General features: G+C 26.5%; 3 protein-coding genes and 1 long non-coding RNA gene across 28 annotated transcripts; 2 read left to right on the forward strand and 2 right to left on the reverse strand.

Annotated features, from left to right (window-relative positions):
- Positions 1-837: 837 nt before the first annotated feature.
- Positions 838-7,393, reverse strand: LOC122536688 (hyccin). 4 transcript variants are annotated; one of them, XM_043669236.1, is made up of 10 exons: positions 7,244-7,393; positions 6,913-7,047; positions 6,385-6,510; positions 6,095-6,312; positions 5,879-6,025; positions 5,640-5,770; positions 5,461-5,577; positions 4,616-4,891; positions 4,399-4,492; positions 3,647-3,848 (listed from the first exon to the last, which is right to left on the reverse strand). In XM_043669236.1, coding segments are annotated over exons 1-10 (1,395 nt in total). In that variant the 3' UTR covers positions 3,647-3,847. The 4 variants fall into 4 exon arrangements, with proteins under 4 accessions (XP_043525167.1, XP_043525171.1, XP_043525168.1 ...); XM_043669233.1 differs by having other exon boundaries at positions 4,399-4,891; XM_043669234.1 differs by lacking the exon at positions 3,647-3,848 and adding an exon at positions 3,973-4,246 and having other exon boundaries at positions 4,399-4,891.
- Positions 7,394-8,113: 720 nt separating this feature from the next.
- On the forward strand, positions 8,114-9,129 carry LOC122536693. Of its 2 annotated transcripts, none has more exons than XR_006308457.1 (4): positions 8,114-8,371; positions 8,552-8,636; positions 8,819-8,849; positions 9,037-9,129. It is a non-coding gene; the product is annotated as an uncharacterized LOC122536693 (long non-coding RNA). The 2 variants fall into 2 exon arrangements; XR_006308458.1 differs by having other exon boundaries at positions 8,552-8,632.
- Positions 9,130-11,215: 2,086 nt separating this feature from the next.
- LOC122536690 (cyclic AMP-responsive element-binding protein 1) lies at positions 11,216-16,321 on the reverse strand. Of its 16 annotated transcripts, XM_043669244.1 has the most exons (9): positions 16,187-16,279; positions 15,931-16,079; positions 15,141-15,348; positions 14,581-14,730; positions 14,239-14,368; positions 12,864-12,953; positions 12,287-12,430; positions 11,853-11,940; positions 11,216-11,775 (listed from the first exon to the last, which is right to left on the reverse strand). In XM_043669244.1, the coding sequence occupies exons 3-9, from the start codon at positions 15,327-15,329 to the stop codon at positions 11,631-11,633; spliced, it is 936 nt and encodes a 311-aa protein (XP_043525179.1). In that variant the 5' UTR covers positions 15,330-15,348; positions 15,931-16,079; positions 16,187-16,279; the 3' UTR covers positions 11,216-11,630. The 16 variants fall into 16 exon arrangements, with proteins under 16 accessions (XP_043525179.1, XP_043525181.1, XP_043525182.1 ...); XM_043669246.1 differs by lacking the exon at positions 15,931-16,079 and having other exon boundaries at positions 11,853-11,922; positions 16,187-16,321; XM_043669247.1 differs by lacking the exon at positions 15,931-16,079 and having other exon boundaries at positions 11,853-11,913; positions 16,187-16,320.
- Positions 16,322-16,348: 27 nt separating this feature from the next.
- LOC122536691 (transmembrane protein 47) lies at positions 16,349-23,340 on the forward strand. Of its 6 annotated transcripts, XM_043669261.1 has the most exons (7): positions 16,349-16,507; positions 20,034-20,107; positions 21,628-21,814; positions 21,916-22,065; positions 22,154-22,216; positions 22,305-22,558; positions 22,652-23,340. In XM_043669261.1, the coding sequence occupies exons 1-6, from the start codon at positions 16,501-16,503 to the stop codon at positions 22,523-22,525; spliced, it is 702 nt and encodes a 233-aa protein (XP_043525196.1). In that variant the 5' UTR covers positions 16,349-16,500; the 3' UTR covers positions 22,526-22,558; positions 22,652-23,340. The 6 variants fall into 6 exon arrangements, with proteins under 6 accessions (XP_043525196.1, XP_043525195.1, XP_043525199.1 ...); XM_043669260.1 differs by having other exon boundaries at positions 16,350-16,507; positions 22,305-23,340; XM_043669264.1 differs by having other exon boundaries at positions 16,350-16,498; positions 22,305-23,340.
- Positions 23,341-25,901: the final 2,561 nt, after the last annotated feature.

A 25,901-nucleotide genomic window follows, 5' to 3' on the forward strand; every position in this document is an offset into this window, starting at 1 on the left:
ATATAATTTTAATAAGTTAATGATAATAAATTTGATAATTACAAGTAGAAGATGTCTTTCCTATAGACATAATACTCGTTTATCATTTTAATAAGAATAAATCTTTATTATAATATATATTATAATAAAATTGAATTATATACAAAACAAGTTACATATTTGATTTTAAATTCAATATAGAAAACTCATCATTATATTTATAAAATTCATAAGTTGCAAAATATTTCAATTCTCAAGGCTTTAAAAATAGTTCTCAAAGTATGAACATTTTAATAAAATAATTCTAATTTATATAGTTTTAATATATTAACAATTTTAATTTAATAATATTTGTAATATAACAATTTTAAGTTAATTGCAACATTTTGTTTGGAATGTACTATATTCTAACAAATACACAGTTGCAAATGACTAAATTTTTACTTTAATAGTAAAAGGAAAATATACTTCCATCTCTTGATATTGATAGTAAGAATATATCATTATGAAAAAGTAATATATTTTGTACATTTTATTTTAATTTCTTCTGGTTTTAATATGCCGATGTTAATGTTAATTTTACATTAAACATGCAATGAAAATCAAATGTTTCATCAATAAACTCAATCAAGTTTACTCTGTGCAATAAGTTTATATATTATTTACATAGCTTTAACAATATAACAAGCTCTAACACCATAGTTATAAACTAAAATAATGTACAATATTTATATCATCATATACATGGATCATTATAATTTTGTATAATTTGCACAAACATACAAGATATTATGATTATTATTTCACATTCTATGAGTACATTAATAATTGTCGTGAAACATTATATACATATTGTTCTTTTCATATACAAGAGGTTTCTCTATGTATATTTGATATAATTAGATGCTCAAGAGAATTTGTCAAATATACAGAAAAGAGCAATTTTAAGACGAACGGTGAATGGCTCCAAAATTTACATTAAATTTTACAATTCTTATATATTTACCAATTTTCCTTTCTCTCTTTTTGTACAAGTATTAACTTTAACAAACATTCAACTTATTATTTTTTGTATAGATATTCTTTCTATGTAATTCATTAATACTTACAGTTCATGTTACTTTTTGCTCGTTTAAATATTTGTATCTCACACACGCATATATAGGGTGTGCAATTTTAGGTATAATAATACAAATCAACCAAACTTATGAATTTAAGTATGTTATGAACTTAATCAGTGCAATTTAATTGATTAAATTACACTACATGGCAGTGATACAGAAAATTAAATTCTGGTTCCCTCTAAAATAAATTAATCTATAATCTTGTGGTTTCTATCTTTGTATCTCTGGTGGCTATTAATTAAAAATTTTTAATTAATATAAAAATCATTTTTCAAAATTTTGTTTCTTTTTTCACATAACATGTAAGTAGAATGTGTTCACATATTTTCATTTTAACATCCTACCGATTATAAAAGTTCTTCCAATTAATTTTTTTCCCAATTAATTGTTTTCAATGTTTGGAAAAGATACAAAGATATATTGCGCTTCATATTTTGTAACGATATAAAAGAAATGAAAATAAAAAATTTTATTGAAAAATTATAGTATACGATTTGTAATTGTATGACAATACATAGGAATAGGGAACAATTTTAATATTGTAAAATATATTTAAATAAATTTAAATTATATTATGCATACAAGTTGATTAATTTTTAAAGAATCTAATTAACCCTTTTTTAATATATATTGTATGGAATTGTCATGAATTAATTTGTTTCCATGAAAGTAATGATAAAATGCAAAGTTTTATCTTTCATAAGAAGTAGAATATAAATCCAGCCTTCTTTTATTATTTGATAGACTGACTTTATAATTAATAGAAAACTTCTGAAGTGTCACAACAATTAAATGATTGCTTTAAAACATTTATATAAGATATATTATATATCTTGTTTTCTTTTTAATTTGACATTAATATCCATACAATGCCGCACTGAACACTCTCATTGGTTAACAAATCATAGTGGTATATTTTTCTTTATTAGACTAAGTAATAATGTGATGCAATATACAGTCTTTTCAAGTAAATACCAATTCCAAGTTATGATTTTTTAAATATATTTTACTCATGTTTATGATTCTTTTTTATGATTCTTAGTATTTTTTTAATAGTTACAAAAAATTTTTATTTTAATTAAAACAATAGATAATAAATAATTTTAAATAAAAATTTTTTTTATATATTTCCTATAACAATGCACTTACAGTGCATTTACAAAGAGAAATACTATCAGAATCGCAGATTTATTTGCATGTTGCTCTCTGTATTTTTACTATAAAATAAGAATACTCTTAATATTAGAATTATGGAAAAATACTCAAATAAATTATTTCAAAATCAACATTGGACAGATGAGTACGATGAGGCTAAAAATATTTTGTTCATTAGAAATTTATGAAAAACAAATACAATTTTTGTACTACGTGGAAAGTATGATTATTAAAAAAATTATGATTTTTTAAATTTAATTTCTGTCTCCAAGTACAAGTCAATCATATTGTATTCTTTTCACACAATACTTGATATTTGAGGATGCAAATCATTTTTTAAATAAAACTATTGCCATTTTTCATTGTAGAATCCAGAACAAATGGGCTTGCGTGAAATAATTAGCCATTAATAGCTATAAATATAATGAAATTAAATAATACAAATATTAAAAAATAATGTCATTTAATTTAATAAACTTCCGAAAAGAATACAGGGAAATCCATTTACTTTCATATTTCGGATCAATTTAAATATTGAATAAATTATCATTTTTTAAATATAGGGCTGGTCTACTACTTTTTGATAATTAAAATAATCTTTAAATAATCAGATATTAAAATATTTGAAAAAAATAGATATCTATTGAATGAATTTAACAGACATGTTATAAGGATGATAAATAGAATCTTTTAATATGCGAGGATGTACCTTTATTGAAGAAAAAAATATATGTTAAGTTATTGTTCCCTTCCCCATTATTATTTTACTAGTTCTTTTTTTAACTGAGTATGGAGATCAATATAGTAATGGACCACTTTTGAATCAACTATATGTAAAACTGTTTTCTTCAAAATACAATATCATTTTAAATGAAGTCTTTATCTGAGAATCAATAATTGAATTAAATTATACATAAAAGACGAAGTGTATGTTCTTAAACTTGAAGGAAAGAAAATGTATTTACAATATATAGAAGATAAGAAACTATAAAAAACAATTTATTTCATTCAATATAGTCCACTACTATTTTTCTTATGTCCATTTTAAAAATCTATTTGTAATAACTTAAACAGAGCTAACTTGGATAGACGAAGTTAATGATTCAGTTTCATTATGCGTTCTTAAAGTAATAGGAGTTTCCATATTAGAGTTATCTATTTCTCCGCCTAACGCAAGACGTTCGCCATCGATCAAAGAAATATTACTGTCTACTGTAGCTGAATTATTTTCTACACTATTATTCTTTTTCCTGATAGAACACCCATTAATATTTCCATCAATTTCTGTCGAGTCACTATTTAACATTGAGGAACTACCTTTAATACTCTCCTTTGAAGTCGCTTGAGATCCAAGTTTCTTCTCCTTCTCAGGTATGCTAATATAAGTCTTAGCTACCTTACCATCCTTTTCTCGCGGTTTTTTCCCAAGTACTGGGAAATTCGTGATTTTAGACGCAGTCTTTTGATCCTTCGATTGTCTCATTGAACCAACTCTACTTGGTTCTATCGATTCTTCTTCTGTGATTGATACAAGATTACTTTTACCTTCTCCTCCAGAATCTTCCTTCGTTTCTTGAATCGGTATATCATCTAAACAAAAGAAAAAATAAAAAAACGTTATTAAAATAATAATGTCATGAGAACTAAATGAAAAAAATTAAGCATTCTGTGTAAAGCAAAAAGTAAAAATATTAAGCTTTATATTTATATTATTGTTTATATCCATAAACTATACATATCTCACAACAAAAATGAGATACTTCATGCACGTTGTAAATTAAGAATAACAAACAATATACAAAAATCATATTTAAGAACAAAAAAGGAAATAGGAAAGGAGTAGGATAAACCTGTGTCACAACAAATGCACTATCTTCAATGAAACGAAATATGCCAAAATTGCATGCAGCTTTTCCATTATGTGCCTCTCAATAAAGTAAGTAATACTTTAGGTTTGATTTCTTTTACTCGTAAAAATGGTGGTTCCTCTGAAACGAATTCATAGATAAATGCACAAACTGCTACTAATTAAAATAGTTAATGTTACACAGTGTAACAGCTAATTTGCCGCGTGTTTTGTTGGAAAAATTTTGATAATATTTAGTGATCCTATAAAGTGCTGAAACTGAATCACTAGTACCATGTATTTGTTGACAGGGCAGCAGTCGCGTGAAAACCAATTGATTTGTTTCCTTCCAGATATAAATTTTCCATTGATTCATGAATTATTTCTCCTAGAAATTGTTCCTCCAATACATTATACAAATATGAACTAGATCCGATATTGTTTTCATCATGAGCTAAATCAGTATTTATTTTGTGTTCTTTTTTTATTTTTTTCATACTGTAGTCTTCACCTTTCTCAGAAATATCTTTCTTCAAATGCTCTTTGTTTCGTTTAGGAGAGGATTTAATAGGGGAATTTTGATTGCTACACACACTTCCTCGTTTAGAGAATTCCATTGAGGAAGAACTGAGTTTTCTTATTTTGGTATCTTCTTCGCTTGAAATCGGAAGTGAGTGCTTCCAATGCCAAGGAAACCGCTTCGTAGTGTTAGATACTGTCGGTTGTGGTTGGTTTTCAAGTTGGGTAGCGTTCACTTCATCCTCAAATAACTTCTCATCCAGATCGTCTAACGACACATATTTGCAAGCAATGCACATTCGCTTAGTTCAATAATGCTTAAATGTTTAAATATATATTCCATATATACTTCATGCAAAGTTAACTTTTCATAAGAAAATACATTTTTCTATACAATCTTTTCATCTGTGAATTTTGGAAATCTCATTCGTACTACTAGATACAAATATTGATCTATTATAATTTAAGAATGTAAGCTAAACTAATATCTAGAAAAATAACTACAATTACTATCATCTGTTTATAATATGATTCATATACTTCATATATTCATGCATTTTTTTACTTTCACATTATCTGATATGTATTAACACATTTAAATTTGGTTTCTAACTTTAAGAAAATTTTCCAAGTTAAGAAACTTTTGTTTTGTCTTAGTGCATGCTAATTAGTAATTGCTATACAACAACTGACATGCTGGATATTTGTAATTAATCTAATAAAAAATAGTTTTCATATTGTGCATAAAATATTTAAAAAAACAAACATAAGTAAAATGTCTGGACATATTAATTTGTTAGATTATAACGCAAAGTTCAGTTAAAGTGAAAAATATACCTGGTAACTTTTTGGTCCGGAACGAAGCATTTGTGATCATTGATTTGGACACCGTAGCAGTTGCAGTTGCTGGCGATAATGCAACACTAATGCCAATTGGTCCATCGCTAGGTTGACCTGGCATAATTAATTGTTATTTATATAACATGTACTTTTTTTATTATTTTACACTAATATACCTGATGGTCCATTACTGGCGGAATTACGTATAGCATTGGTGACAAGCATAACATCTGGATACGTCTCATAACATGCTCGATTATGAATATCTTCTACTGCTTGTGTTCCTAAATACCAACAATCGTTATACCTGCCAATATATATTACTTTTTATCACTTTTAGTTTCAATAATATTTTTTTATATTATACATTAAATATTATTTTAACAGGCTATTACTTGAAGAATATAATACTCACATAGCAAAATATACAGCATGCAAAAATTCAAGCAGAAATTGACTCGATACGGGTATACGAGGTAAAAGTCTTGGAACAAAACTGGACTCGCTTCCGTACGAAGATCGTTGATGATGTCCAGGCTTCATAAATCCTTGAGTGACGAGTCTGCAATAAATTATTCATGTTATCATTATACATTTATCAAATATAAAAAAATAATTAGTTTTATCTTACTTGGTAGCAACTTTGCATAATTGCTCCAACGCGAATTTACTTATATAACCGAGTTGTTGATTGTAGATAAAAAGAAGAGCAGTCATAACTTTTAATCTATTCTGAGCATTTAGTGTTTCAACTTGTTGCAGTGGACCCCAACTAACGAGTTTTGTATTACATTCTTCAAACCTACGCACTGCACTCTCCGTTAAAGATGCAGGTGCTAAACTTGCAGGCTGTACAAGAAAGAGTAATTAGAATAACATTACATACTTATAGAATTCAATTATCTACTAAAGTAAATATACCTCATGAAATATAGAAAGCATAGCAAGTGAAGGTAGTCTAAAAGAAATTGCTTTTTGTTGTCCAGATTTATCCACTATCTCTAGATTATACAAGCCAATCAATAGTGTTTCTACAGACCGACAATTCTGTGAAAAGAAAATTAATTAGCTGAGATTATGTCAAATTGAAGGTTTAAGATAATGTATATGCAAAATTTGTTTCTTTCATTAAAATGGAATTATAATTTTTTATAAGTTTTTTAAAACTGTCTTAATAATGTGTTTAAAATATTATGTCAACTAAAAAATCAACTATATCTTGAAATTAACTATATATCTTTAATTATCTATTCCAAATTGATATTCTGATAATACTTCTGAACCTAGATTGCATACATTTCATTTGAGTATAATTGTTCTATAATGAAGAAAATAATAGTACTAGTCTACCATATAATTTTAAATTAAATTATAGTTGTTCTGTTATATAACATCATATAAATTATACTTCATGACATCATGACATGAATTCACACTACAGTATCTTACCTTAATATCACCATGAGCTGCAGAATTTAAATAAATATATACTAATGTTGGCAAAAATTGCAAGGTGAATCTTTGTAATTCTGTTTCTCGAGAGCGATAAAAATTGTATAATTGATCACATACTATATCCATCAACTGCAACGAATGAAAAGTTATTAATATGAGTAAATAAAATATAATCTATTGTACTTTTGAATAAAGGATTTTAAACAGAATACATTTTATTCATGCTTTGTTTCAGTGTCAGTAAATGAACAAAATTCGCCCAAGCTGTACACGAAAAAAACTAAATTCCATCAAGATGTAGAAAGTTAAACCAAGAACATATTACCTGACCATATTTACTACGTTCTTCCAAGAGTACATAAAGAGCTCTGACTATTTCATTGTCTTGAGATAAAGTAGTTGCAAAAGTATGAAGTTCCGATGATGATACATCTGCACAATCTGCTAACCATTCATTTATTAAACTTTCCGTCATCTTTATTTTCCTTTCGCCTGTGAATAAAACAAGATTTTGTTGATAAAAGATCTCAGTATACAAAATCAGACTATCCTAAAGTTTTGACAATCATTATACCAATTTTGGAAATGATCTATCTATCCGCAAACACGATTCTTAAAAATCATTTGTTCAATACGCATCGTTAGGCTCAATTGGTTAACTTTTCCCGAGTCTAGGATAAATTTGTACAAACTGGTATATCAAGACAATTGTGGTAAAATGAAATATCGGTAACATTGCTAAGTATCGTTGTCACGTAATTACTTCTCTTCCTCAAATTAACATCTTTTGTCCTTTGTTACGGCTGTTTTTACATTAATTGATGACAATTAAAAAGAGGGCTACAATTTTATCAAGATTGTATTGGAACATGTTTCAATTACCTCCATGTCTTCACCAAACGGCACACAATTCTGACTTTAAAGACTGACACTTGTAACTACTAAGATTAAATGGTAACAACTAGATAGGTATCTATCACTGATTACATTGCCGTAAATATACCAAACAGTCAGCATATTTTTGATTGGTTAAAAAAATATATATTTGGAAAATTAATTAGAGATAAGATATAAATATAACGTAAATAATAATTTGTATGATGTTCGTACAAATCTTTATTTTCTTTTTTATAATAATTCTACACCTATAAAAGACATGCCTCGAAAGAATTTCGATAAATGATCGCATACATAAGAATTTACCCTAAGTCGGTTAATGAATGACTTTCATAATGTTCAAACTTAATATTCATCTTTTGAAATCATTTTGACTTCAACTTGGCGACAGTGAACATGTTCGGAAGGTGAAGATGAGGTTTAAAAATCATTTATCGAAAATCGAGACTATTGATCAAAAAATTAATTAAAAAATAATAAGAAATAATAATAAGAAATGTAACAAAAATCTTACAATGTGATTTCGTCTCTTAGTTTCTACAGATATTTATTATAGGTAAGTACAAGTAAATGCGCACGTGTTTCCTATTACTTATGAACATGTATATTTTCCAAAATCTTGTAATCTAAAAACATCTGTGGTGATGAGTCCTTATTATTATGCAGTAATATTTTAATCGATTCATTGTATTTAGAAAACTTTCAAATAAATATATTTGAACTTAATTATTTACAGAAAGATCATCAGAACTTGGTAGTACAATAGTTTTGAGTAATCGGAGAATATAAAAAAGGAAGAAGAAGAAGAAATAAAATTGTATGTATGTTTCATTATTTTTATATTGTATATTATATTTAAGAATCTATATGATGAATCCAATCACTTATATATGATTCCATGATTATTTGAAATACATGCACTACCAACTGAATCAATAATAATTTACAAATAAACAAATATTGTAATTGTTAATAAAAACTGATTTAGTTATATTGATTTCAGGTTCCTGCTTCAAAAAAATCGTTGTAAAATGGTTAGTATTATTATTACTTTTTTATAAGATTTTGAATTAAAACAAATGATGATTTTATCATTTATGAACTTATGAACTTATGATTATTTTTTACATGCACTACCAACTGAATTTTGAAATCTAAATTTTTAAACTTAATATGTTTCAAATGCACATATTTTAAAATTTTTTATATTTTATATTTTAGGTGAGAAGATAATCTATTAAAGCAGTATCATCTCATTTATTCTTTCAACAAGAAAATAATTGTACATATAGTAAATAAAAGTTTTTAAACGTATATTTCTGTATATTTAATATCCAATTAAATATATAAATATTTAAATTCCAATCCTTCAGTTTTGTAATAATAACACTATCCTTAAAGAGGTTTATGAATTATATTTTTCAAAGACAAATGATATGTAAAAATACATATATTATCTATGTACAATAATATTTCATATTATCGGTGCAGCAATCAAGATATACATATATCATACATATAATTAACATTAAAACACTGATAAAAATGTGTACAATAGTAATTCACCTAAATTAAATCAAATTTAAATCTGTAAGAGAAAAGAAACTTATAGTGAATTGTTTTTATTTTGTAACGCATCACTATAAGTATATTGTACTTTCAGTTTACAGAGAATTGGAAACGAACTATTTTTTAATTCAATAAAATTATGTAATTACAGATTATATATTAAGCATGTACGAAGACTGTGTAACTGTATTAGTTTCTATAAAGTGAAAAGTTTTAACGATAAATAATTTTACGAATTACGCATCCTGCTTATACAAAAAATCTTTCCAGTCTGACCAGTCACTATGAAATATTTATTTTGCTTTTATTAAAAAAATATATATTATTAATGTTAAAAAAATGATATGTATACAAATAGCACACAATAAATATTATTACTATATTTTTTTTATAAACTTACAAACAATGATATTTTAACATTCTATAAAAAACAAAACAAAAATATATCAAATAATCAGCAGGATATCGTTAATGAGGTTGAACAGTTTATGTTATATTATTGAGTGATCAAACTGGATTTTTCTTATTTGAAATTCTATTTTTTTATATATAAATATATAACAATCAAAATTATACATCAAATAGTTCTCGTACTTAGATTACAGAATATTGATTTTATGGAAAATAAAATGCATTGGATAAATAATTCCTTGTATGATGGTAAATATGTGTCAGACATTAAAAAATAATTTCTCTTTAATAATCTTACAGAACATAATATGCAAGTTATTCAATTATAACAAATTTCTTTGTTTTTTACAGTACATGAAATAAATTCAATCATATCTGTATTACATAATAAATATTATATTGTTAATATTAATTTAATTTAAAAATATGAAAATCGGAATAAAAATTAAAATTTTAATGCACTTGTATTGATTTTTACGTAGGACGTAAGACTATAACATAATATATAGTTCAAAAATATTGTATGTACCCATATTTACCTAAAACATAAATTTCATACATACATAAGTATGTGTCAAGGCACTCCAGATATATATATATATATATATATATTACATTTATATTTTACAAATTCTGTTCTCCAGCTTCTCGCACTTGAGGCATCTTAAAATAGAACATAAAATCAGATGAGAGCATTTCACCTAGTCCTTTTTTTCGCACGTTTTTCTACACTGTATAAATTATATTTTTCTTCATAACACGTTTGTGAGGTTCGTATTTAAAGTAAAAAATTATATTGAGACATTTTATACACATACAGATTGCAGCAGCAATAATTAAAGTAATAAAATCTCGATCTATTTATCTATTTACAATCATCTCTAATTCATTTTTTAATGGACCTGTCTCTTCCAAGTATAAAAGAATAAAGAAGTTAGAAAATAAATATACAGATACTGTTGCCTAACAATTATGCTCTTTTTTTAATGCAGAAACTATGTGATTTTAATTCGTAGCTGTATCTATTTTCTAAATTACACTAGCAAATATTGTGTATAAGGCGTTTCTCTCAAGTATGTATAGTTTTTAGCGACCAATTATTTATAATAAATTGACTACTAAATATACTCTCGTGTTCTTTTTTTTTTATACTTTTTTCTATTTTTTACTAATGTAAACTTTTTTCAAGTAGAATGAAACTATATGAATATAATATTTATATGTAAGTAAAACAGTTCCGTTCAACATCACATAGTCACTGTAATCTAAATGAATATATTTCAAACACTAGTATTATTGTTTCATTATCAACACATATTTTGAATATGCAGATATTAATAACTAGACTGCGGATTATTATGCATTTATGGAAAATTTGAGGATGTAAATATAGATAATATGCAAAAATATTCGAAGAAAAGTGATATTTGTTATAACATGTAGGAAAAACAATTTTCTATTTAGATTTCATATTTTTAATTATGTTTATAAAAATTTTAAAATGCACACAAATCCGCAATCTATCAATAACCTAAATTCATATAATTGTTAAGTTTATCCAAAATATAGATTGACTTCCAGAATATTGCCTATAAGTTTGCTGCCTCTGCATCTCATATACCTTTGGCTTCTCGCTTTAGTAACAGCAAGTTTCACAAGCCTTCATATTCGCATTTTAAATACAGTATGTTACAGAAACACTTATTTATAAGAATGCATGTACATCACCATCGCTTATCTAACAACGTTTAGGATAATGTACACAAAGAAGACATGTACAAGTTTTTTAGCAAGTTAATAGTTTTCATACAATGTTTCAACGTTAAACACCAACCTCAGTCAGTTTTCGGTTCGCATAATTGTTTTAACGATTTGAGTTCCTCTATAAGTGTCTGATTTCTATTTTCCAATATCGCTACACGATTTTCTAAACACTTTATATATTCTTTCTTTTTCCTTCTACACTCGCGAGCTGCTTGTCTGTAAAACGTTTTTATAAATAAAAGTAGTTGTGAAAAATATAATTGTAAGTACTTTCATTTCATTCAAAATCTTACCTATTTTTAAGCAACCTTAATTCTCTTTTTCTAGCTGCATCTTCTACTACAACACCATGACCTGTGTAAGCTGGAACATTGTCAGAGACTGTATTCCCCAAATTTTTAGTTTTGTTATTCACAATCAATGTACTTAATATATATTATTAATGCTATTACTAAATACTGAGTGTGTGTATAATATTATATTAATATTATTATTATATATTATTAATATTATTATTAAATATTAAGGGAATTCTAAAGAATTCTAAAAATTTTTAACGGAGAATTGATCGCAATCTGAGATTTTTATACGCGAAATTTTGAGTACTCCTATTAAATACAAAAATTGTATGTAGGTATATATTTAAACAAAAATAAAAAAAAAGATGTTAAAGGTATATTAAGTTATTAAAAAATTCAATGTTAAAAAACTATAAAAAAACGCGCACCTGGGACAAAAAACTGTGTATCTTGACCCTGTGCATACTGTACTATAGCTCCACCTGCTGTTGCTGCATTACTCATAGTTAAGGTATGAAGTCCAGGGACACCTTCTCCTTGAGTGGCAATTTGAATGGTGCCAGCAGGAATTACTGTAAATTATATTAATTTCAATTATTACATTATTAATAAAAACAATGTATATCTAACTGAACATACTTCATATAATACAGCTGTTTATTAAATAGAAATTACTAAAAATCTTTCAGTCATTTTAACATAGAAAAAGGAAATATAAATCTTAATAGGTCTTCAATGATTATGTGTACTATTTAGTGTATGTAGAGAAACCTATTCTTGAACAGAATCGAAAATCCCGTAAGTAAGAATGCCACACCAAGTAATCATATAAAATATCATATCAAGTATTTACAAGGAAAAGAGGAATAAAATTTTAAATGCTAAGAATTCTAGTTTACTCCTCTAACATTATTTCCATTGAAATAAAAGGACAAAGGTTGGGATTACGCACAGATTTAAATAAACGACAGCCAGGAAAGATATGTAGAAGAAAAAATAACCAACCTGTCTGATAATGAAGCGAATGGGAAGACACTTCACTGTCCACGTTAGAATCACACTCAGAAGATGATTCTAGAGGGGGCAATCGACCGTCTGTAACACCGAATTAATACAACCCTCAATTATAACAGAGTTGTTATCGGTGTTAATTTATTTAATCTAAATTACTTTGAAAAATTCTCAGTATGTGATTTATATTTCATGAGAAAATAATATAACATTCATTTGTAGATAACAATGGTATTAACATTTCTTCTTAAATAACTTTCCTGATTGCAATGTACATGTGTTTAAAAAAATCTGCATCCAGAAAGATAATATTTGTATAATTAAAAAATATAATAAAAGTAAAATATCATTGAATGCTATTTCCTTTCTGGCTGCTGTTTCTATATTTTTATCTTAATACTGTGCAGTCAGCTCATACAAAAAGGAAATAGATTGATAAAATCAAAGTGTGAAACAATAAAAACATGAAAAATACAAAATGAGCAAATAAATTTTTAACAATCAATTATTTGTATAAAATTTTTATTGAACACAATAGAAATGAAACTTTATTAAAAATGACAAGTGTAACTTATTTTTAATCACTTTTAATTCTAATTATTATAATTATTTTTTACCTTAGTTATAAAATTTATAACTGATTAAATACATATGAAAAATACATTTAGAATGCTAAATATTTCTAATTATATTAATTATGTATTTACCTAAAATTATAAAAAAATTATTTTTTAATTTATTTTATTGGTATCAAAAAAATATAAGTGGGATTTCATTTCCTGCAATAATGGTTAGAGGAGAGTTCATTTATTATTTTTGTTATAATATTACTGATTAATATAATAAATATATAATTGATAAATTTTATTATAATTCATCTTACATTCTAAGCTTGGTATGGCATTCCTTTTGTAGATATATAAAGTAAAATATTAAAGGATATAAAATATCATATTTTTATTTTTTGTTGTTGTATATGTAAATGTATTTAAATATTTGTTTGATATAAAGTGATTTATAAAACAGATTAATCTTACATTTATCTATTCAAATTCAAAATTAAATTACTAAAACAATTGTTAATTGAAATAATAATCTAAGAAATATTATGTAAACGGTACATAACAATAATTGTATGAACTGACATGCACTTCATGATTTCCTAAGAAATAATATATTTTGAAAATATAGAAGATTTAAAATAATAAAATAAATATAATACTTTTATACAATTTTGTATGTAAATTTAATTGAAATAATAAATTATATAGCAACTCGTTATTTCTAGCATTGATACTCTATTGAAATATTAATAAAATAAATGACCTTAAGTTTAATTATAATATACACAAAACGAAATTTATCATACCTGTAATTTCACCACCACCTAGATCATTGAGAATTTTCTTGTAAGATGGCCGTCTGGTAAGAATTCCCCCTCTTTGTTCTGGAGATTCTTCTGAATCTGAGAAACTATCATCACTACCAGTTTCAACGACCTGATACATTAATATATATTTTATTATATTATTATTATTATTTTATTTATTATAATACTTAGTAAATATAAAATTCTATTAGTTAAATTTTATATTTACTAAATATAAAATTAAATGGTTTATTTTATAAAGGAATGAAAATAACAGATATAAAAGAAGAGCAACAATATAGTTTGATTTTGAGATGATTATAAATAAAAATCTATATTTACCTGTAGTGTTTGTAAACTTGCTTGAGCTGTTTGTATAACAGAATTCGGTTTACTAACAAGTATGACATTTCCTTTTGAAATAGCAACAGGTTGAATGTTCGTTGCAGTCTGAATGACTGATTGTTGATTAGGTTGTATAACAGATTGTACCTAAAGGAACAAAAACATTTTATATAAATTGTGGTACACATTAACAAAAAGATATTACTGAATAAATGGATATGAATATTTATAAAATGTTTTTTAACATGAATCACAAATAAATTTTGTAATTAACTTATATCATCATGCATATGCGAGTCATCATAAATTGGATATGAAATAATATTTATCATAAAACTTGAAATATTAAATTCAATATCAAAAAATAATGAAACTAAGTTTAAATTTTAGTTTCTTAATTGGAACCAGCATTATGCAAGAGTAAATATACACACAGTGCTTATTTAATTAAATAATAATTATAATTAAGAACATAAATAAATTATATATGCATGCTTTGAATTAAAACAAGTAAATAAATGATCAGACATAGATACACAGGAGATCCTCCTGTATACCTGTGTTGCCCCTGACGTAGGTAGTGTCAGTTGCACAATGCTGGTAGAAGCTACCAGATGATGAGTTTGCTGCTGTGTTCTATTGAGAGATTGTACCGATGTAGCTATTGCTGGTGCTGCATCACCACTTTGAGAACCTGCAGATAATGGGTCAACAGCTGATCCATTTTCCTCAACCATACTTTCCATAGCCTGGGAACTTCAAACCCTAAGATAAAAGATAAAATATTTTCATAATTATATGTATATTTCATAATTGTATTTATATATATTCCACAATTAAATCTTTCTTTTTTAAATTTTTATCATTTGTAATTGAACCTATCTTTTGATATATACATTTGTTACATGACAAAAATTTAAACTTTAAACAATTTATTATTAGGAATAAATATCATATACATCTTATTACATTTAATTCCTTTGGTGATCTTTTTAAATGTTTCAATAGAAATGAAACTATGCACAAAATGTATACTTTTTATTTTAAAAAAGTTTTTTTTTAAGTATTTAAAAATGCATACTTGAGATCCGAACTAAACATAAACATCGTCAGAACAATTGGAATTTGAAAATCTGAATTCAATTCGAAATCGGGTTCTATCCAATAAAGTGTAAAAGTTTTAAATTTCCCGCCAGTCAGCAATCGGCGGTGTTACTGCGTCATTTACATAAGCAGATCTAAAAATAATATGAGAACAATAAACACTTAAAAAGATGTATTTGTGGATGATCGAAAAGGCCAGGAAATTAATGAAAAAAACACGGTGAAATGTGACTAGGGTTGTACCGATTGGTATCACGATGTGTCGGTTATCGGTGAAAAGAGATGTCAAAATCGTCACGTAACCCCCATTGCCCTTTTCAAGAAATTCATACATCTTCCTTAAGGCGCCATATTTTACGGCATATTCCACAGCAGACGTAAAACTGATTGTACTGGGATCATGAAGAATTAAATGCTAGTGTTTTCGGCAACATTTTCGACGTATCGTAAGCGCAGTGGTCCATGCCCGGTTGTTATTATTCTCCAGCTGGGTACTTACCAGTTACGTATTTCTCGTCACCAACTTTGCTGCAATCGGAGTGGGCAAACGGGCAGGTACGTAGCAGCCACGTCAAAACTCCAGTGGCTTCGTCACTGGTGGAGCCCACGACCTCCGCGCTGCGCGTCACCATCAAAATGGCCGACCGTGTTTTCCCCTCCCTCTTCGGAAACTGATCGTACATCGGATAGTGATAGAACCGATACTCTACTATGCGCTTCACAACCAAATGTTAACCGCATTTTCTTAAACATTCCCTCCAATATACTGTCAACATCTGTGGCATTTATGTATGAAGACTACATGGAAAAGGAATGATAAGTCCGTCTTTGTTAATTTTCTGATCTTTATATCACATATTGGTTAAAAGAAAAAAAAAATTTTAATATGAAATAATTTATACACCTTTAATAAAAAAAAAAAAAAAAAAAGAAAGAAATAACCTTATAGATTCGAGGATATATATCTACATGCATATGTACATATATGTCTTTTGAAAATTGATGATTAAATCTATTTTGCAAGAAACGAATAACATTAACTAGTTATATTAGTTTAACTTAATCGCTATTAGTTACATAAGTGTGTAATGTTAGTAATATTTTCTAAATATTTAAATGAAAAAAATATACATTTATTCGTGAAATCAAATGGAAAATTAAATTTTAAAATTGTTTTGTAAACAACAGGAGGTCTGGTTTAAGCTTTTTATTTGTGATTTTCATACTTACATAAATGATTGCAATGATTTCGCAGATGTATTTACTGCAATTAATTTTTTTGTTACAATTGTTAATACTTAAATATTTGCCCATTTTATCGAAAATAATGATTTGTATTAATGAATCATATCCTATCTATAGTAAAAAATAGAATGAATTACTTAATTTGTTTTCCAATTTGATAATAATAAAAAGACATATTGTAGATTATTTTTTGATCTACAAATGATTGATAAAGATGTTTGGTGAAATGGATATGAAAATTTTGTTAAAATTTAGCTAATTGTGTATATATACATATATATAAATTTAGGTTTATATATATATATATATGTATGTATGTAATATACATAAAATACATGGAAACGTGGTATGCAATATTATGTAGGAACATGAAGATAGTATATAATGTGATGTACGTATTGTGAATTTGAAAAATATTATTTGTATATGTGTATATAGAGTTATATGTAACAAGTTTTACATATTATTATAATTATATAATATATATTGTAATATAATAATTATTATTATTGTATAATTATGATAGTATAATTTACAATTGTTATACGGTTTTCTAATATAATCTGGGTAAATATTGTTATTCAGTCGTAAAATCTATTTTTTAATCATTAGTTCAATAACAGGATATTGTAATTGAGATATAAAATATAATCGCGTGAAAAACAAATACAATTTCGTGAATCAACTAAATTTAATTGGAGGTGATTTTAAGACTATCAACAATTTTCATACGTGTTTCGATCATTCGTCATTTAAATTTTTGTTTATTTTTAATCTTTATATCTATTTATATCGTAATGAAAAAACATTTTTACAATAATTACAACAATATATACGTACATTGAGAATTTTCTTATCAAGAAAAGATTAATTTGAAGAATCATAATTTTCTGAATCATAATTTTTTTTATAATTTTAATTGACTCACTTTTTAAACTGCAATAATTAATACGTATTAATATTTGAAATATCAGATGACATCTTTAGATGTGTACTCATATATGTATATTATATAAATATGTTTGTGTTGGTTTAAAGAAAGATGTATGGTGCTGACGTCATTCAGTGACGTCATCGACATATTTAGAAAGATGCACATCTGTTTTACGTACTCAACTGATTTTTATTGTGAATGTTTTGTAATTTTCTTTCTTAAATTATTTAAAGTCTTTATTTAGCAGACAAATAGACTAATATAGTAAGTAAATAAACATTATAATATAATAATTCATATTTATAGATATTATTTTTATTTATTCGTTAACGTATATAACATATATAAAGATATACATTACTAAATACTATATTATATTTTTGTAGTTAATACAATGTCTTGGATTTATACTATAATTCGAAATTTTCTTGTAAGTGTTGTGAGTTTTATAAATTCATTGTTAATTTGCAGTTTATATATATAATTATTGTTATTATATTATTGTTAAACGTAAATATAAAATATTATTATTTGATATTTTCTTTTAGATTATATATATAACATATATGTATACATGTAATGATTGAAAGAAAATTCATTGTGTTGTTTCTGATTATTGACAAAAGTAACTTATAAAGGAAATTGTCTCTATATTTATTTATTCAGATTCGAATGAAATCAATAAAACAATAGCTGATTGCCATCTAAGAAATGTAATTACGAAAACAACAAAATTCTATTGCCACGAAGCAACATATTTTTATATATATAGAATTTAGAATAAAAAGAATAAATATAAAAATTTCATCTTTGAAATCACTTTTCCTATTCTCCTTCCATTCTACTTTGAAATCACTTTTCCTATTGGCCAAAATATATTCGAGAATAGAGTGAATTGAATAAGAAAATGGATGAAAATGCCAATTAGTGTCGAGCTTACAAACTATACACAAAGAGGGCCAATAAGAGTGTCCGTCCTTTACGTGCATTCTAAGTGATTAATTCATTGAGTTTTACTGTGTTTCTTCGATGTGTACATATATGTCAGCAGTACGCGAGTATATAGCATACGTATTGTTGAAGCTGTGTTGACATTTCTAGTGACATAACCCCTAAAGTCAAATTGCATTATTCCTTTTATTCTTTGTATGATTCGGGTTTTACATTTCTACACGATTTTTTTTAGAGATACTAAAATTTGTTCATGTTATTACGTACTCGATGTGTGCTTAAACATTGATAACCGTATAAAGTGAATATATTAAGCATTTTTTGTAAGTGTTTTATTTTGTTAAGACGAGAAATTGTTTTTCACTCGATATTCTAATGATACGTTCACTATTCGTGACGTTCTGATAAAATGTTATAAATCTTGATTACATCGTCTATTGCTCAGAAAAGTGACTCAATTGAGAGAATCACATCTTTTTAGATAATTATTTTTAAAAGATACGAAGCTTAAAGTTGAAAAATTATTAATTATCCAAATGTTAGCAATGGGAAAATGTTTAAAATTTTCATCACAATATGAATTTCTGAAGGCTTCAAATAAAATATTTATCTTTTAGTTGCTACAAGGAAGGTAGTTAAAAGTTCTGTCTTGATTTATGGCATTGAGTTTCTTACAAGTTTATTAAGAAATTATGCAGCTTCTATAACGGCAAATAGTTGACTGTTATAAGGTTTTGAAGTGTGCTAGCTATAAACAATCCGATAATGTATATCTCATGTGATTAAATTTGCTCAATATATATTTTCTATTTCTGAAATTTATAGGAATCATAATGTTTATTTGTTTATTTGGTTCGTGTTGCATTGTTAAACGTTAAGAAGTTCATAATGATTGAAATATCATATCTCATGTAATAGCATTATTTGATGAAATCTCAAAACTTATAAAAGTATTAAGTAATATTGTACAAAATGATCTTATAAAGCAATCTTTCTATTTGTACAAATTTATTATTTGTAAAAAATAAATACAAACTAAATAAACAAAATAACCTGTACTTTGCCTATATAAACTAACATGATCATCATCATCAATGATTATCAATTTCTTTTTATAAAATTATTATTTTCATTTAATTACATTAATCATGATTTTATTTCATCAATATTAGCATTTTTATTTTCGTTTGTTATTATGTATCTATTTTATTTTCAGATATATTCACAGACATAAACAGAATGGCACAAACAACCACCATTGAAACAATCACTATTACTAGACCCTTCAAGGTAAGTTTCAAACATTCTATTTATTTTTCATTTTATTATTTCATTACATGAAATTATGTTACAAAGTCCCAAACCACACATAATCACTAGCATATTGTTACAAAGCAGTAAATATTATTAAAATAAATATCCTGAACGGAATTTGATTGAAAATGAAATCAATATTAACTAAACGATTACTCCTACTGCGACTATAATTTCATTGTTATAAAATGTATGTACAGTAATAATAATGTTAAACCAAAATGTCAATGCATCGACATTTAATTGAGACAATTGTATTATTTGTATAATCGTATGATTAGAAAATTCCTATAAATGGAAGCGTGCGTCTCAAGTTTCGTCTATACTCGATACTAAAAAGCACCCTCTATCACGTACGCGCACTGCGCCACGACCTTTAATGGGCGCAGCTTCCCTGGAACCCAATTACTCCCTTAACTTCGGATGGAAACCGTCTCCGCTTGATTCTCCTAGCTGAACGATATTTTCTCAACTTTTCTTCAGTGAATAAACCGATACATGGTTTGGTGAATAAATCAGCGAAGTATAATTCGATAAATTGCGTGACGTTCGAAGCGGGAACTTGATTAAAAAAATTATTTGTATCGAACAAAAATACGTACGTATACGGGAAACACGAGCTGTGTTTACCCTGGAGGTGTTCGTCGTTTGGAACAGTTCCATGTTCTTGAATTGTTTATAAATGTTTCCTCGGCGTCTATTGAGGGTGATGCTCGGAAGATTGTACGATGTCCCGTAAATGGTATTTGTTGAAGAAACCAAAGGAAGTGTGAAGAGTTCGAGAGCCCTTTAATTAGGTACTAGGTTTCTCGGCTTTGTCCGCTGGGATATCTTAACAGTGTACGCTACGATCTACGATGATCATGTATACAGTCGCGGAAGATCACATGGGCGATACTGAAATCGCACAGGTACATCCTGGATATGTTTCTTTTTTATGTGGATCTGTAAAGGTGGTAATGAACGTTTTGCGCAATGATCAACTGTTTGTGTACAATAGTTCACTAAACTATTTAAGTATGCAAGAATCTTTTATGACTGTATTGCGTGTGTTATGTGAAACATTTTGAAATTTCATTAACATAATCCAAATACTCTTATGAGTCATTATGCATAACTTTCACTTGAATAAATTCCTGTATATTATATTTAATAATTGCTGTTTAAATACAGAGGAGATAATTGAATCATTTAAAAGTTGTTGAATTTCCCAACATTTGTATTGAAATTATTTATTTCTTTAGTAGTAAGTAAACATATAAAAGTCTTCTATCATTTGTTCTGTGAGAAATTGTACAATTGATTACATTTGGTTTTCAAGAAGCTCAGATAACATCTGTTCAATTAATAAAACATTTATAGTTTATAGAAATTAAAATGATGTCTGTAATGAAGTTTGTAATGAAAATATAATTTTCCAAATTAAACTGTAGTTAATAATGAGAATGGAATTTTGTATTTATGTTATTCATGTTAACTGTGTATTTATGTTACAGGTGATAGCATTTATATGTGGAATAATAGTAATATTATTGATGATAATGGGCTTAGCCTCTACAGACTGGTTAATGGCATTAGGATGGAGACAAGGTTTATTTGCACATTGCATTGAAGAAGCAGCACCTACACCCTTACCATTTAATGTACCAGATTCAGCAGGCTGTTTTCAAGCTAGAGACGTTGGTATGTTAAAAAAAGAATAATTGCTTTTAATGAAGATTTAATGGAGTTTTAATGTAGCTTTTTAAGCAGAAAGTTTTAATTTACATTTTTTTTCTTTGCAGCTTATATAAAAGCAGCTGCTGCCTTATGTGTCGTATGCCTAATAACAGATATTGCAGCAACAATTCTGACTGGTCTTGGTTTGAGGTCACAAGATAATCGTGACAAACACAAATATTATAGATTTGCAGTTTTCTGCATGGGATTTGCATGTAAGATTCATTACTTAAGACAACAATGTATGTACATTTATGCAAACATATTGTCATAAAATACATGTGCATTTCTTTTGTCTTTTAGTGGTATCACTCCTAATAGCTTTAGTAATATATCCAGTGTGTTTTGCCGCGGAACTTAACTTTGGTAAGTTTGTATATCTCTAAAGTATATTTTAAATTTCAACTTTGTTCCAAACAAACAATTCTATTTTTTTAAACGCTTCATATAATAGGAAACCGACCCATGTGGGAATTTGGTTGGGCATATGGAGTGGGTTGGGGTGCAGCTATATTTTTGTTCGGTGGAGCAGTGTTGTTACTATGCGATAAGGAAAGCGAAGAAATTTACTATAAAGAAAGAAAAATCGTTCGCGATGATATCGGCGGTGGCGGTGGCGGTTCTATGATTGGTATGGGACATCATGGTGGACGAAGTGGGACGCAATTAGCCTAGTGGCATTGCTCCCTGCCCGACGTTGTTCTCTAGGTGATTAATTTCTTCTTTTTCTGTCCTCACCATTTGATACATTTGTGGAGAAAAACGTACACATGTATAAGAGTGAATGGTTTTTATATATAGTCTACCTGTTACACCAGCATGTATTGGACATAATTATCACATTATCATTGATATAGGATGTACGAAACATCTTATCAACGAAAATAAGGTTCGTAAATGACCGAGACTTGATTAATTCGTTCGTGGGTTACCAATTTCCAATTTCACATAGTAACAATTTCGGGACCATTGCTCCATTTAGTTTATTACAACATTACATTATATTGTATAATTACAAATATTTTTTATGTAGTATATTTACACTTTCTTTTTTAATTTGTTAATTCATTTTTTATACCATTATTACAATGGTAGCATTAATGCTGCGTTATTTTTACTTATGAAACACTATAACAAAGTCGCAATCAGTTTTGTTTATTTAAAGTAAATTCACTTCATTCAATCATTAAAATGATTTTGAAGTTTTAATTTCGTCCAGTTATTTACAATTTCTGATAATAATTCAATTTTTATTATGCCTGTATCAATTACACTATTGGTTAACACAAAAAAAAAAAAATCATTTGGTTAACTGAAAATGATTTTTATCGTTCGGAAATAGTAAACAGTACCGAAGTACTTAAATAAAATTTTATATTTCTTTATTTGTAAAGACTTAGGCAAAGATTTCCGTAATAAAAAGTTAAAAAATTTATGAGTAATTAATATGATCATAAAATCAGACACTGCCTGATCTTTAGTCAAATTACGGGTAAAAGAAAACCATTATTTTTATTTTTATATAAAAATGGCAGTTTTGACTTAGTTACTATTTATTATGTTTATTTCCTATATATAGCGTATGTACATATACATACATATGTGTATATATTAGATGCTAGTAATTTATTACTTGCTTGCATTTATTTTTTCTTACTATTATTAAAAGTGATATTTGCTTTAATCAAATGATTTATATTATCAAGGCGTTTACCAATATTTTGGTATAATATTATTTATATTTTCATATATAATACTTTGCAATAAAATTTGGCCAAAAATTGTTTTAGGCAATATATTTTGTGATTACATACACGCACAAAACTACTTTTTTGTGTTCTGGAAAAAAGTAGCATTTATAAAAAAAAACCGCATGCTTGGGCACACTATCGATAAGTATAAATTTTGAAAATTTTCGTTATTGATTTAAAGATATTTTGAAATAATGATAAATTACACAATCATGCAATTTTCCACCGTATAACCATAATTTAATGACTAAATTATTGTTAATTTTTATATATATCATTTTTGTGATTTTTATACACATTATCCCAAAGTCTTCCTCTGTTAATAAAAGTGCAAATGTTTTTCTATTATAAAACATACAAATGCTACCTCTAGTAATTTTTATTTTGCAAGTACAATTATTTGAATTATAAATATTTTTATTTCCAATAGATGAAAGAAAACGAAAAGTATAATTCTTCCAAAACTGATATATTGTATTTGATTTAATTATAAAGGATATTTTTAATTATTTATCTTGTCTGATTGTGGGACAAAGATATATAGATGTTTATTTACATAGATAGTTTAGTTCTATATTAATATTAATAATAACAATAATAGCGATTAATTTAAACGAAGAAAATCATTAAATTGAAATAATATCTATCCTTTGTTAATATGTAAATTTAATAAAATTATAAAATTAATTTCAAACGATATGTGTAAATTGAACAAATTACAAGGCTGGTATGGATTGTTACAATAATCTGTATAAATATTTCAGTATTTTTATTACGTTTTACTTTTATTTAATAAGAGGAAAGGTATACGTCGTCATATTGAGGGTAATCATATTTAAATTATCATACCATTTACCAAGCATGTATGCAATGTGAGAGCTGACATATGTATGTACGCGTCATAAGTTTCTAATGATGTTTTCAATATTACTGAAATGAATGAATGAAAAAAAAGAAACAAAGAAAATAGTAATATTGAAAATTCATTGAACTGGGTAAAAACAAGTTTCTAGCAGTATTATGTGTTTCCTAGTAACTCTTAATTGGTAACCATATCTTTTTTTCTATTTGTTTTGAATCAAGTGAATATTCATAATTTTCATCCACCGTCTGTAAGGAGGAGTTTTAACTTCCCCATAAATCAAATATATTTTAAGTTAAAGACAGCACCAAATATTTAAGTGTGCGACAGAATAGAGGCAGCTCGGGCAGGTATTATCTATTATGTTATCTGCATTACATACGTGTACGTATATGTATATATAAGTATTTTATAAATACATGTAATAGAACGATACAGTTGCAGTTATCGCGATAGCCAATACTCTTAATGAAAAGAAAAAAAAGAAGAAAGATTTGAAACGGACACAGGAAATCCGTACATGCACTTCGTATGACGCGGCAGATCAATCATGCTTTTTACAATGAGAGACAATTCGTATTTTAATGCTAAGGATTACAGTGCGTTTGATTCGTTACCAAACACTGTCGATTTGCGCCTTTCGATTTTGATATACTTTTAAATGAAATGAAATATGTAAGATTTAAGCGTATAATTGAGTATTGAAATACGTTTGAAGATGGAGAAACGAATAAATTATAATGAGTTAATTAAGATGTTAAATAAACAGCAAACAACGCGTGGGGACTCTTTCATATTATCACAAACTGAATATAAAATATAACTTGTATTCTGTTTGTGTGCATTCTTTCTGCTGTACTTTATACTTTGGTACTTTAAAAAGATGACAGAGAAGGTAAAATTAATATTGCAAATTGTAATTCTTGAGAGTTTATGTAATCAAATCCACGTTTCGAAGTTGCAGTCAAGAGAGAGCACCCATTTTTAATCTGAAAGAAAATATCACTATAGTGATAATTAAGTGACAATTAAGTAATTGTTATTAAAGCTTGTATTTCTGTATTAGGACAATATAGATAAATTCATTTTCTGCTCTACTATCACGATATATGTGTGAGCAAAGACAAGATGATTGTAATTAAATGGTTAATAGGTATAATGTAGAGTTAATAGAGCACCATACCAGAGTAAAAAGAATCCTTAGTAGTTTATTATATACATACACACAGTCTCGAACAAAAATGAATTTTCTGTCGTGTATAATAAATAAATATATATATACATACATACATTTAAATTAAGTAGTGAACTGAAGAAAATTAAAAATAAATGCTGCTGTAAATGTAGAGTTCTACAATGCTTTTATTAAGTATTTTCTTCGAAATATTAAATTCATGTTAAAGAAACACGACAGAGAAGCTTTTGTTACCGGAGAACT

Source organism: Frieseomelitta varia, unplaced genomic scaffold, assembly GCF_011392965.1.
Source record: "Frieseomelitta varia isolate USP_RPSP 00005682 unplaced genomic scaffold, Fvar_1.2 scaffold_866, whole genome shotgun sequence".
Taxonomy (NCBI): Eukaryota; Metazoa; Arthropoda; class Insecta; order Hymenoptera; family Apidae; genus Frieseomelitta; species Frieseomelitta varia.